The sequence below is a fragment of the Typopeltis vanoorti genome, chromosome 1, assembly GCF_054136105.1.
Source record: "Typopeltis vanoorti isolate ZY-2024b chromosome 1, IOZ_Tvanoo_1.0, whole genome shotgun sequence".
NCBI lineage: Eukaryota > Metazoa > Arthropoda > Arachnida > Uropygi > Thelyphonidae > Typopeltis > Typopeltis vanoorti.
The window spans coordinates 134,356,735-134,371,998 of record NC_143549.1 but is presented as its reverse complement, the minus strand read 5'-3'; the positions used below and the strand labels follow the sequence as shown (position 1 = coordinate 134,371,998).

Genomic DNA, 15,264 nt, shown 5'->3' with positions numbered 1-15,264 from the left:
TTTTTCAGTGCTCATACGGTATATATTAAAACTGATTAAAAATTTGACATTAGTTTTTTACATTCATTTGCTATCTGTTTATCTAAAGGTGAATTAGCCGGTCTTCTGAGGTAGAGGTTTTTTCACCAGGAAACTCGGGTTTTACGTCCCTCCAAATAGGCAAACAGGCCCTTGAACACACACTGATCTACAGTCATAAATACATTCTTAATCTCTCACTAGGAGGGATCAACCAGCCCTAAGGGATGGTCGAGGAACGGGGGAACTCCACACGAATAAATAAATTGCCACCATTCCGCGCTACTACTAATCCACAGAGAATTTTCAAATGATCGCAAACAAATGAAATCAACCCAGACCAATACAAGACTGATCAAAGAACATTTATTCTTCTTCTTCAGAAATTAAAAACATTTATTCAGAAAAATTGTATAAATAAACTGATTATGTAATGGTCTGAGCAGGACGGAAAAAAATGTTCCAGGATTCTGTGTTATGTGTAAAATATTAAATAACGCTGTGTAAGAACTCTACGAAGTTTGTAACATTGTTCTTCGCTTTCCGTATGTAGCATGGGTTGCACTTTTTCCTGTATATGTTTGTATAGTGTCAGTTAATGTATTTAGCTGTACGTAAATTGGATGAGCTTTTGCACTTATGTTAAACATATGATTTTCTAAATAACGTGAAATTTAGAATAAAATTATTGATTAAAAAGTTGTTTTTCCTCCTGATTTAGCAGGCATCCTACCCGACTCCATGAATTAATAAGTAATAACACTAATATAGGCCCATATTTTTAAATTAATATGTGAGAATCCTCCTAATTTACGCTCACGCGTAGACCTACACATTTTACCGTGTAGATAGATGCCGAGTTTCCGGGTTAAAAAAACCCTACCCCGTATGAGACCGACTAACTCATTTTAAATCGAAAGAGACCCAGATAAAGGTTCCTCACGTACCTGACGAGAATCGGACCCAGGTCGTTCCGGTCAAAGGGCTTCTTCTGTACTGACTGAGCTACGGATGCTCATATGAGAATAAATTCAGTCTCTACTTTCTCACAGACTTTGTGTGAAAGTAGAAATAGTTTGCTTTATAACATCCACTAATGCTAGCACAGTGTTTTAGGAAGGATCCTTTACTTCCTACTTAGTTTTTTCTTTTCTGAGAAATAAAAAAAAAATGAAATAAGAATAACAATAACGTCTCTTCAATAATGATCATTAGTATTTATTCTAAGTATTCGGCAATGTAATGTTGAATTCTGAATATTTTTGTTTTACTTTATATGAAAAATCTTAACCTTGATGTTAATATTTAGGTGAGTGAGAGGATATTTATATTTGTGAGTTTTTCACGTAGTATAAGAAGAGTATGCGATAAGGCTTCTGCAACAAAAAAAAGTCATCCAACATACATGACGTTTGGTTGGCTGGTTGACTTGTATTTACGGTCATCTCAGGCTATAAGGCCAGTGCATTAAATCTGTTAGGTGAGTGTGTTCTAATAGCCAGTTTGCCTGATTTTGGATGAAAAACCCGCGTATTCGGGAGGGAAAACTAAATGACTTTTACACTTAACTATTATTCATTTTACATAACTTAGAAGACTGGTATTAAACAACGTTCTTCTGAGTTATCTGTATATTTAACCCATTATATGCATATACTGCGATTAGGATATCGAGTAGATTACTTAACTCGTGTTATTTAAGCAATTTATTAACATCTAATCAAACACTTAAAATACGTCTTCTTCGCTGCTCAGTCAATAAACGATAAATTTTGGTGGAAAGGGTGTGGGTTCGAATCCCATTTAGGAGAAGGCAAAGAACCTTCATGATGACTTTCTAAAAACGAGTTAGCAAGTCTCGTGGGGAAGTACCAGATTCCCTCTCGAAAACTCGAGTTAATACACTGTCTCAGAGGCTTAGTTACTGCCATCGCAATTCAGAACAGCCCAACTCTGGCATCACAGTTTTAGTTTCTCGGTTGTAATAATTGAATATTTTTAAATTATAAAGATCGTAATTAATGCAATACCTTACAGAAATCAGTAAAATTTATATTAATGTTAGTTTAAATAACTAATATTAATCCCTTCTTGATTGTGTTCTTGCTCAATTTTTAAGGATGCCCTCTCGTCCTTTCCCCACCCTCCATAAATTGAAAACTTCCATCAATTGAAATCCTGTATGACCCTTTCAGAAGGTAAGTCTCGATTATATCACCCCTCTTTCTCCTGTTTGTTAGTGTCTGCAGTCTACAAATTCTCAATCTGTCTTCATAATCAGCATTCCACAAACCTGATATCATTTTCAACACTCTCCTCCACTATATCGGCGTCACCACGGAAATCAGAAGAACAGACCTGTGCACAAATAGTCCAAGTGACGTAAAGCCTTTAAAGCTTTACGTCACTTGAACGTAAAGACTTTAAGTCAAAAGCCTGTAAAGAGGCAAAATGACTTCCTTTTCTTTGCATATCATCAGCATCGCAATTACCCTCTGATTTGTATTTGCAATCTTTTCTTTATGGTCCTTGAACTTCAGTTTCCTATCTATTAAAACTACAAGATCCCTAGCTTGATCAGTTTATTTGAGCATAATCCCACCAATATAATATAGCATTGAATATCACGTTGCGATGTCAATTCATCTTGTTTATAATAGGAGTGAAGATCTCGGTTTCATGCAGTGAGCCAATAAAGCTAAGAGTGCTGCTTTGTTTCGTTGAGAATATTATGATACGCTGCAATATTTTTGAATTAGCGCACAAAGTTACCGCTGTGAGACTCAGTTCCACATCAATTTAAAGAAAGGAGAAGCTGCAGTCAAGAATGGGATCTATGTTCTAGAACACCCTTAGGCCTTGAGAAATGAAAGATAGAAAAAACGTGATTTCGAAATGATCGGCAATTTACTGTTACGAAAAACAGAAAAGGTCGAAATTTCCACATTTTTAGATATCCGGGAAACGAATTTTGATTAATGTTTCCAACAAGGCAAAGACGATGAGAAAGTTGATAAGCGTAGAGAAGGAGCCCCAGCTCGGAATCTTTTTAAGTCTCACATTCTCTTCGGAATCACATCGATCTGCATACATTTTGAACAGTCGTCGTGTGTCAGATGGAATCAAATATTGTACTTTCATCAAAAATACGTCTCCTTTTATTGTTTATGAGTGTTTATTAAGATAACAAGAACTAAATATTGAATATCTTTCTGAGAAAGATGAGAATTCCTTTTTGTTGGAGTTTACATATCTTCAATAGAAACGTGAGGTTTGGATGGGTAAAAGGGAGTTATTTCATCTTCAAATCGCAAACCTCTTTTCGTTATGGTTTGAACCAACCTTCTGTGGTGAAAAAATTAGGAAGTGTAATAATCGGCACATAACTTTGTATCCTGTACATATCACAAGAAAGCAATAAGTGGAAATATAAGTGGTGAGTAAATTATTAAATCTCTCTCTCTCTCTCTCTCTCTCTCTCTCTCTCTCTCTCTTTCTCAACCTGAAACTATCTAATTTTCTAAACTGTGCATTCAAAGGAAGCCATCCAATCGATTTCATAGAAACAATAATTATGTATATTGGGATTTAGAAAAATAAATGAAGCTATTAATAAAAGTATGAAGAGATTTTTATAAGATGTTTAGCTGTTCTTAAACGTCTGACTAATTACAACAATTTTTGTTTTTAAATATCTTTTGCTTATTCGGATCTGTAAAAAAGCTGCTAATAGGGATACCTAAATTTAAATGATCATTTAATTTCTTATAATTCATTAGGAATGTAAGTATCAGTGCGTTACTGTGAAAAGGTAGCTGCATTTCTAATGTTTAACTAGTAGTCAACTATTAGAAATTTTATATAAGTGAGGCAATGGAATAATCAGTGTCCCTCGAATGAATGAATGACTTATGTTTCAATATACAGGATTCTTCTTTCATTCAACAGTAGTTGTTCCGTTATTTTGTGAGGATTTCCGGTTTGAAAAACCATTATTAGCGTTACGTTTTCGCTGTTACCTGGAGCCGCGAAGAAGGGAGACATTGAGAGACATAGCGATTTTTTTAATGTAGTCAGAGAACGGACTACTTGCTTCGAAAAATCAACGAATCCTTCAAAATAAGTAATAAATGCGTTCTGTATCTTTTTCACCTAGGTGAATTTTCTGCAAGATTTTCATCTAGCACTAAGAAAAAAAGGGCCCCAAAATACAACTTCATGAACGTCTCAAGAACAAACCAACTAAAACATTCTCTTCTAAATAACATTAATATATTAACTAAACGCTTATCTTCCTGTGGCAGAGACAAACGATACAATATGCCATTTCACGGTCCGAAGGTACATCTCTACGGATACATCTTTTGATGTGAGAATCGACAGTTTTATCTTTCCAAAAGAACCTTCTTAAAACATACGTTGTTTGTACATGTCGTATGCTAATGCAAACAATTTAATGAGATTCATATCACCAAAGCAATGTCATATTATTGCATACCGCGGTTATCCCATAATCAGAGATATTCTGAAGAACCAGTACGCTCATAGATTTACATAATATTCGCGAACAGTTCCTTCTCTCTCTCCATCGAATATTTAAACAAATCATTCTTCCCTTCAAATTATTACAGCGTCATTTACATTATATTTTTCGTCGATGGAGTATATATTTTGAAAACTCTTAAGCTGTTGATAAGAAAACGTCCACACGTGCATTAATATACACCGCTGAAGACATCGAAATGTTACAATGCTCGCGGTTCAACAAAGAAATTTTCCTGAAGGTACAGACCGAAGCATCCTTTTTCTCTCTATTTAGAACTACATGAATGTCCAGTCGATCTAAACGGTATGAATTTTGCATTAGACATTGCTACTATAGCATGCGCACGAGAAGTTGAGTCTTACATCAGCCCCACACTCGCATACTATTCATCATGTAACAGTAGAAAAGGCAGATATTTACACACACACACACACTCTCTCTCGATGTGGGATACAAAAGAAAATATTCCACCAGGAAAAGTCCTGAGAAGTATGGTAGGGATATCGCAGTGTATAACATATATTTGGTTTGGAAAGCAGAATACGAATAAGTCTATCTTTTCTTGTGCAAAGAGATAACAAAACGTGACATTCTGTAATATATTGTTTTAGATTTTAGCCTTGAATAGTAAAATTTAAGTTTCAGGCTAAAATAAAGCATGAAATGGGCTTTGTACATCTCATTGGCTTCGTTTCCTATTCAAATAATAAAACGCAAACATTTTAATGGAAGTTTAAAACATAATAATAATTATAATGTTACGTTAACTGTCACTATATATTTATTGTCAGAATCAAAGAACGAGGAATTACACCAACGAGATTGTTTTGAGGTGCACTCAATAAATATTTTTAAAATCAACGCAATATTTCCTTCTTCTTTTATAGAAATAATAATACAACACATTTTAAACTTCCTTCCAGTCAACCAGTTCTTTTTTTGATCTACACAGTCATCGCTTATCTTCTTCTTGTTGTTTTCTCACCCGACTAAAATTTCCCAGCATTCTTTCTTCATGGAAGAAAAGTGTGTTGTTTCTGTATTTGTGCTACGTTATGTACAATACATTCAGTTGTGCTAGCATGATTTTGGTATAAGAACGACTTGGGTGATTGGCAGACGAAAAGAAAAAAAAAAAGATATATTTCAGTAAATAACTGATATGTTTTCATTTACACAACCAATCAATATGCATCTAAATTTCTGAAGAATATTTTGATAATGTCTAATAGAAGAGCAACGCTAAGTTCCATATACAGCACGAGTCCAGCAGTCACATTGATGAGAGGTTTCTAAAATCAGCCTGATCAGGTGTGGATCGCATAATGTACAACATGTACATTGATATGTATTGAATACCGCAAAGACACTAATAACAGGTCTTCTACGCACCACAAATAGAGATGTATTATTGCACAAGAGATGACCACGCACCTTCGTCGTGGAGGGGGAGGGTTCCCGAAGGGAAAAAAAAAAAATCAAAAATGCTTCACATTTTCTAGAATCGGGCCGTTCTTATCTGATATACTTTTTTTTTTTGTTAGTTCATGTTACTCGACTACTAGCAGACTAATGACGTAATCACCTCCAAAGCTTTGATATACGTAAGAACAACATCCGGGAACATGTCTTTACAACAGAGGCGCGTCTATTCGTCCTTAGCTACTTGTAGCGGGGTGTCTTAACCAATATACAAGAGGTATTTTACAGTTATTGACTCATTCACAAACACGCTGACTCTAAACACAGGTTGTCCTCAGCTACAAAGAAAGAGACACCCATTTTTATACACATCTACAATATTATTGCATGACGGGGGAACTTTGTGCTTTCTCCTCAGAGAAAATCCCTAAGCAGTCGCTAGGTTACTCCATTTCGTCCTCCGAACTTGTGATGATTCGTTCCATGTCGGATGACCTGTAACCTTTGCCTCGGATATGTTTCCGCGTCACAGTCCTCTGGCCTTTAGCCGACGAGGGAGCTGGTACTGATATAGCGGGAGGCATATTTTGTTGTTGGGGTGGTCGCTGCGGTGGCTGTTGCTGTTGCTGCGCTGGTACCGAGGCCGTCGGTTGACGAAAAGGGTTGGTCTCGTGAAATTTCGGATCATTCGGGTTATTACTTGGGGAGGTTTTCTGGGTCTGCGGGTTCTCAATGAAGGTGGTTTGCTGTTGGGCCCCTTCAGTCGTGCTGTAGTTCGTTTGCTGCATTTCGATACTCGTTGCCACTCCGTCTTGCATTACGTACGTCTGATACTGCTTCGGAGGCGGGTCATCCATGAGGATGTTCGCTTCGTTCTCGAATGGTTTGTAGTCGTACATATTTCGGAGAAAGTACAGAACCGGTACATAAGCCAGGTTAGTTAGGGCGATGAGGATGTTCAGAGCCAGAAATCCTATCGACTCGACTATCCCGCCGGCTATGATGGGACCCACGGCGTACGCGAGAGAATAGGAAATATCAGCGATGGCGTAGATCGACCCGTACACTGACACGTAGCGGACGTCAACCAGATATCCCAACATGGGCAATAGCGAGGTATCGACCTGAGCGATGCCGAAGCAGATCCCCGACAGAGGCAAGATCAGGAACCAAAAGGAACGGGCGAACGGGACGAAGAAGCTGCTTAACCCTTCGAGTGCCAATCCGGTCGCAGCGATCAGCCACTGATACTGAGGGTACGACTTGCACAGACGGACAGTCGTATAGACGCCGATTACGTGCGGAAAGAATGCGGGAAGCCAAATGAGTCCCATTTGCCACTCCTCCACGTCCATCGTGTTCTTCATCCAGAGGGAGATCGTGGGTTCCAGGAAGGCTAAAGAAACGTTGGCCATAACTAACGTACCGGCGCACACGGCTATATAAGGGTCAATGAACAGACGCCAAATAGGGGTGGCATTCGGCCTGTCGACTCCCTTTTCTTTCATCGCCTGTTTCAGCGGCCGCATCACAAACAGCAGCACGCAACCGTCCAGCAGCGAGACCAGCGACAGCACGATGAAGGGCACTTCCTTCCCTGCGAATTCGTATAAAAGACCGCCGAAAGGGGGTGCTACGAGGCTGCCGAATGAGATGAACGCTTGTGCAATCCCTATGGCCTTACTCCTTTCAGATTCCTCCGTGAAGCGATCGGCGATCATAGCTAGTCCGCCTGTATCCGCAAACGCCGAACCGACGCCCTGCAGACTCCGAGCGAAGAAGAGCACTCCGTAGCTCTGACCGCAGGCGAACATCGCCGTGGAGAAAAACATGATCGTGAGTCCGATCATCATCGGGATGTCGTAGCCGATCCTGTCGATGACAGCACCAGAGAAAGGGTTGATCATCAGTTGAATGATGGCTTTCGAAGCGAAAAGCACCCCGACTGCCGATTCCTCACCCTCGTAAACCACGTGCGGAGGCAGTCGCCTCCAGAATGACAGGTTCGTCGACGACGTATTTGCGAACGAGGAGTTGTACGGCACCTGTCCTCCTCCTTCCGTGTGCGTCTTCCAAGCACCGATGTAGCGCAGGTAATCGGGGATGATGGGCACGATGACCATGTACAGCATGTTGTCCAGCAGCAGGGCCACACACACGATCACCAAAATCAGCTTCCGCTGACTTTTCGGCTCCTCCAACTTGTCGTTGATCCGACGCCATATTTGCGACGTGTCCAGGTTCACGATGGGAATCACGGGCATCCTGTTTAACGCTCGTCACAATCGGCTTTCAAGGCTCATTGCCGTCGCTGTCGTTCGTTCGTCGACGGGTCGAAAGAGGGGGGAAAGGATTGGGGGTTTAGCGTCCGTTGTTCCGTCACGGTGCTCCTGCTTTCCTACGGAAAAATCACAAAGACATAACGCCGAGTTGTCGTCGCTTACACGCTGATGGGCCTGGAAAGATTACAGGGGAAAAGAGGATGTCTTAGCTGGTCCCCCTCGCTCCTTCGAGTCCACGGCTGGTGACGTGATGTTGCAGCAGACTTCCCATCAGCCCCTGCGACCTGGCCCTTGAAAACAGAAAAAAAAAATTGGTTACCGACTGACTTTCATTTTTTTTTTTCAGAACTAAATTAACAGAAAAATGTTAATGAAGCCAGTTACATGACCTCTAAGTAACAATACCGAGACGGCAAGGGCGCAGGGGTCGGAGAAAGAATGCCACAAAAAAAAAGATCTGAAACAGAACGTCTAGAAATGCGATCCGTGCTAGTTTAATCGTCTCCAGCAGGGATGCGCTTTTATCTCGTGTAGTGAACTAACTACAATCAATATACAGCTCGTTGCTCTTACCGAAAATAACCTTTTGTTACCTGAAAGGAAACAGTATGACGTAATCTCGGTAAGATTTTCTTCTCTAGTGAACACCAGCATGCATTCTTGATCTGGGAAAACTATCTACTTTTTGCTTTAATTTTTTTCGAAATGATCACCGAATACGTAACTGAAATCTCTATGAAGTAATTCCTCCTTTATTAACTTTCTCCGATACGCCAAGCGATGTCTAAAAATGGACAAGACTGACCTTAGTCTCTTGAAACGAGGTCTAATAAGACTAAGATTTTATGTTTTATACAGAGGGGAATGTTAAAGTAGCACATTTTCCTGTTTTTAGAGCAAAATACAAAGAGTACTGTAAAATAAAATCACATAATCAGGTTGCAAATGACACTCAATTTGCCTGTCGATGTGAGTAATTCTCTTTCCGATTCGCCACTTTAGCATGGATTACGTACTAATTTTTTTCAATCTATTTAAAACGGGAATTATTACCATATGACAGTAAAAGAAGATAGATTTACGAAGGTGTTGTCATTTAAATTACAACAAAGCAAGTATCACTATAAGACGAGCATTATCCTTATAATTGGGAGTATTCCTCAGCCAGGTTTTTCTGTTTTCCATGAGAAAAGCCCAAGTTTTCAGAAAGGAAACACCCTCCGACTTCCATACGAGACCAGATAACATATTTTCCTCTGAAAATCCTTAATGAATCTTCAATCTACGATTTGTCCAATCGTAGATTGAATTCAAATTAAAATAATTTCGATCAAACGGCGCTTTCTTTCCAGTTCAATAGATGCGTCTATTAACGATGATTTCAATATTTAAATTAATAATGTTTCCATATTAGCCATTGAACAGACTTAAAAGGTCTTTAGAAATGTTTAAAACGAATTTAAACGTTTAAAGCGGTTTAAAATACGCTTGACGATAGATTGTTTAAAATTCCATATCGAATCTTGCGATAATTTGTTGATTTAATATTGCCTTCGAGTCAAATAAATGTAAGCTACTCATTGCTATACATTCGGCATGAATAATAATGCTAGAGAGAGAGAGAGAGAGAGAGAGAGAGAGAGAGATCGTTTCCCGGATAACTTTAACTTTGTAAACACAGCAGCAAATACCTTCACCGTATTTGCCGCTTCTCCTTGTTTACCTGCGTTGGTGGTACCTCGTGTTTTTTTTCCGCGCTTGGTCACAGTCCATACTTTTAACGCTTACTTGTCAACCTCAATTTGCATCAACTCTCTTTGGATAATCCAACCAATCGCACCTGTTACCGAAGGACTACATCACTCAACGTATTTTATTCCAGTCTTTTCCTTCACCATTGAATAAAAATGAATAATCTCTGTAATGGAAAGTGTTTTGCTCCTGAGATACCTCGGAAAATATTACACTTCGTATTAAGATTAAACATCATTCAGCATCGGGAAAGTAATGTTCTTCGATGATTGTTAAACGATACTGTGAAATATTGCGCTGAAAAAATAAGTTCCTATCAAGATTCTCAAAACGGTAGTGCAATAAGGGAAAGGACAAAGCAATATAATTCTTACTTTTCGCTTTAAAATGTTTTCAGTCACTCACCATAAATTAAAATCAAATAAATCAATAGAATGTTTAAAAAAAAACTTAACGACATTTCTAATATTGATAACATCAATTGAATACTGTTTTAAATTCAATACGAAATTTAAATGAACTTCTACATAAAATCCTATCTAATGAATAAAAACTGAGCATTCTTCGTCATCCATAGTTAACAATAAGAATCATGGGAGCTTTAAAAAGAGCAGACATGATCCTCTAGTTAAATTACTTATTAAGGTTTCTATTAATAGAGAAACTTCATTCATTCGGATCAGAAGTACAGGCATTTGTAGGATTAATTTTTTTGTCACTAGAATGCGAACAGAAGCAGGGGGAAAAGATTATTTATGAACTTACTGCGATGAGAATATTTAGTAGTCGGGTGGATTCAAGAAGGAAAGAAAGAAAAAGCTTTGGTAATAATAATGAGAAGATAATATCAAGACGTTGATGGTTTTTCAGCAGACACTACCATAAAATTCACATTAGACCTTTTATCCAATAAATGATTTATAAGAGACAGTCTATTCAGACTACAAATCATCTATGATGAGAGAGTCCATCTGCGTATCATAAACATCCACTTATAAAAGGCAAAAACACGTGAGTTTTGCGTAGTAATGACCTAATAAGTTACGTTAGAAGAGAAAATTGAAAAATGCGATGGAAATGAGAAATAATAAAATGAAAAATGTGAAGAAAAAGTAAACTCAATTGAATTAATATTTTATCGCATTTCATATTTTTGTATTAAATCACCCTGTCTCGTCGACTAGTGGATCGAGATTCAACAATTGAAAAATATTCATTTTGATAAACGTTATCACCATCTTGTATACTTCTTGATATTTTAGAGATTTCTTTTTTCTTTTTTTTTTTTGAAGTACTATTTTTGAGAGAGAAAATCCGTACTACGGTGCTTATAATGTACTCATCCTATCTTTGTGGTCTGAGTGGCTACTCGGCAGTTCCGTTTCTGGTTTTAAAAAAAAAATCCCACAATTTTCTTTATGTAACGTTTTCCATTGCGAATGTGTGCATGTTTTTATTCCAGTCTTTGCATCTATTGAAGCCACTATTGGTAGTTTAAGAATTCCATCAAGCAATGAATCTACTTTAAAAGTATTCTATCTTCTACGTTCCTTTTATACTAGCAAAACATTATCTCACATGAGTAGTTAAAATGGATCATTAATCTTTTACTTTTTCTGGATGTGTCTTTAGAGATTACCTTTCATTTTATTTAGGAGTCTATTTACTCGTCTGCATTTCGCATATCATCACTTAAATCCTTTAGGTTTTCATAGCGAAGTAGTTGTTTCAGTGTTGACAACACCGCTGACGCTTTTGTTTGCAGGGCTTTGAGTGATTTTCTGCAAGCCAATTTGCTGCTAGCAATATTTTAAAATATATGCTGTGGTTCATAAAGTTGTGAAAAAGAGTAGAATTCGGAGAACGCATAGAACAGAATCAGATAATGAGTTTGATCTTTAACATGTTCAGTGCCAAACACGCGATACCGCGCGATGCGAGTTCTCACCAAACGGCCGATCACGCGTTATCGTGTGGACGTCGTTAACTAAATAAAAAAAAAAAAAAAAAAAGTTGGCCACCACACAAAATTCCAATTTTCAGCTCTTGGCAATGAACGATATCGCGCGATCACGCGATGCGAGTTCTCACCAAACGGCCGATCACGCGTTATCGCGTGGACGTCGTTAACTAAATAAAAAAATACCAAAAAGTTGGCCACCACACGAAATTCCAATTTTCAGCTTGGCAATGAAAGTGTTAAAAAATTCTTGATGGTTTTCTCACGTTAAGCAATATTTAATATCCAGTTAATATTCGTTCAAAACCACGAATCAACTGTGATAACACACACACACACAGCTACGATCGCGAAGCATCATTATGTATTCTACTACAGCCTATCTTTCTTTGCAGAGAATAAAAACTGTTCCTTCTCCATATACGACGTTGACTCATTTTTATAAAATACAACTCTGACGAATGTTCATTGCGTCCTGGACATTGTAACCTTCGTCTTTTCTAATCACAAAAATAATAGCATCATCTCATAGAATTGCATTGTGAGGGAATTGGCTTATCATTTTATGATAAGCCAATGTCTTGGCTTATCATAAAATTTTATGATAAGGCATGTCTGACTGCATCCATCTACCCAATCTTGGTCTTCCTCTGGATCTTTTTAAAACGGAAATTATTACCGTATGACAGTAAAAGAAGATATATTTACGAAGGTGTTGTCATTTAAATTACAACAAAGCAACTGTGTTAGCACTCGCAATTTTTTTTGACGCCATCTATCTTGGCATCAAACCTGCGCGAAGCATCTAAGTGTTTGAGACTTATGTATTATTACCGTTAACCACGAATGTTCTTCTAGTGTCAGATTGCATGTTTGGTGGAATGCGAAAACCACAGTTTCCTTCCACCAGCGTATGAGAAACCTTTAGATGAACAAGCCCTAATAAAGGTTCCTCCTTCCTAGAAGGAATTTGAACTCCGGTGTTTCCAACCAAAGGGCAACGTTGGTGCTAACTGAGATATGCAAACGCTAATGGTTCCGGTAATATAAGGGTACTATTTATGTATTAATTGGTCTTCCAGCTCAGTTACTTGACAAAAATCGCATAGAACATTTATATAATAGTGTATAAGGAGTAATCAGGCGAATAGTTCAACAGTAGTCCTATCTCACAAGTAACAAAAATGCTACTTTGTGTTCAAGATATTAGTATTCCTAAAACTCATATATTCTTTACAGAGGGGAAAATAATTTCTAAATAGTATTCAGGCTATTAATTGAACGGCAAATTCATTCTGTTCTGTTCTTCCTCGATTAAATATTTGGCGTTTGTTCACTGCATAAGATCTCGTAACAGAAAGGCCGTTTATTACTAATAAACTCTTACAAATACACTTCTTGAAAAGAAGTCAACAGACACCCCTCATGAGCAAGGTGCATCGTGCCATGTAATGCATCAAGTGTTTGTAGCCGGTATAAATTGGAGGAAGGAATGTGATGCTCCCAAATCAATGCAACCGTGTTCGGTGGAAATGGCTGCGAGAAGGGAATTGACATAGTTTGAAAGAGGTGTTGTGATAGAGTGCCATGCTGCAGGCATATCTGTTCGGCAAATTGGTGGAAAACTAGGCTATCCTAGGTCAACAACCGATGATAATGAGAATGGAAGCGCAGGGAGTCAACTGCAAGTGCTATCCGCAATGGACGACCCACCACACTCACTCAACGTGACCGTAAGGTGCTACTAAGAATAAGTGAAAAACGCAATTCTTCGACCAACAAGTTGAATGCGGAGTTCAGAACATGAATCTGCACCAAAACATTCCGAACCAAGGCTCACAACATGGGTTTCCATGGTAGGACCGCAATATGCAAGCATCAAATTACCCGATTCGTAATGTGGCTTACATATTGCGTCGTCTTCAGTGGTGCAAAGAGCGTGCACAGTGAGACGTTCAAATCTGGAAAGATCGAACGTCGTTTCAGCAAGAAGAAATTACTTCCTGTGTTATGGAGCGGCGATCAAGCTACACCCTCTACCGAGCAGATGAATGGGTGAGTGTGGTCGACTCAGGGTGAACGTTTCTTACCAGAGTGCGTAACCCCAGGTATCCCCCAGCTATGAAATTCGGAGGTGGCGGTGTGATGGTTTAGTTTAGTCCTATTTTTCCTGGTTTGACCTCTGTTTGTGGTGCCCCGCACACTGAACTCCGAGAGGTATTTTAACATTCTGGACAATGCTACCTATTTTGTGACATTTCTACGAAGCCGATCACTGTTTCTTTCTGATGTAACTGTGGTTTGCGGACATGAACATCACCACACTTGACTGGCCTCCACAGAGCCATGATCAACCCTATTGCATATTTGTGAGATGAACTGGAGTGTCGGATGAGGTCAAGGGACGTACGCCTCACAACAGTCCAGGTTCTCATTACATGCTTACAGGAAGAATAGTCTAAAATTCCCATTGATTGCTATCGTACGCCCGTGGAAAGTATTCCCCGTAGGATGTTTGCAGTCATCTCACTGAAAGGTTGTTCTACATCTTATTAAGGTGGGCTTTGTGTTCCTCTCACTATGATGCCCCTTGACTTCTTTCCAAGCAGTGTATTTCGAAGGAATTATACGAGCACAAACTAGTTATAGTGTGTAGTTATGTTTATTAAATGGTTATGTTATAGTCATTTAATAAGAAATATGCAATCCGAAATACGAAAACTTAGAAATATCACTCACACAAGGACCTTTGGAATTTGAAATTTAAGATCCGTGTTTCTTTGCATGAAGACAAATGACCAGCATTTCATATTCTCTCCTTTTAGTGCCTCTAAAACACAGTTGCAATGACGTGCTACCAATTGCCCTTCAGCTTAGGCTTGAATTTCATTAAAAAAGTTTATAAGGACTCTTCAACTGAAAGTGAATTGATCGTCTAATAACAAAGTGACTGAAAATACTTCCTGGATAATCGAATTATTTCTCAAAACAGGTAAACCTACCAAAGAATGTAAGCAATTAACAGATATAATAATACAGTAGCTTGCATTTAGGTATTTCAGGTGTGCTTTAGTTGACGATTTCAATCAATCAGATCTCACTTTAATCGTTCTTGAAATATTGTTTCCTGGAATGCTTCCAGAAAAGACTATTTTGGCAGCAATTTCCTGGAAACCCATCAACAATTATTGGTGTATAAAACATTTCTATTGCATTCTTACGTACGTACGGAGTAAAAGTGAATGAACAAAGGACGATCGCGAAGCTACTTTTAATCAAAAGCC

At 38.4% G+C, this 15,264-nt stretch overlaps 1 protein-coding gene across 1 annotated transcript; it reads right to left on the bottom strand.

Annotated features, from left to right (window-relative positions):
- Nucleotides 1–6,429: 6,429 nt before the first annotated feature.
- Nucleotides 6,430–8,250, bottom strand: VAChT (Vesicular acetylcholine transporter). The gene has a single exon (XM_090398612.1). It carries the CDS (start codon nt 8,248–8,250, stop codon nt 6,430–6,432), a length of 1,821 nt encoding a protein of 606 aa, XP_090254738.1.
- Nucleotides 8,251–15,264: the final 7,014 nt, after the last annotated feature.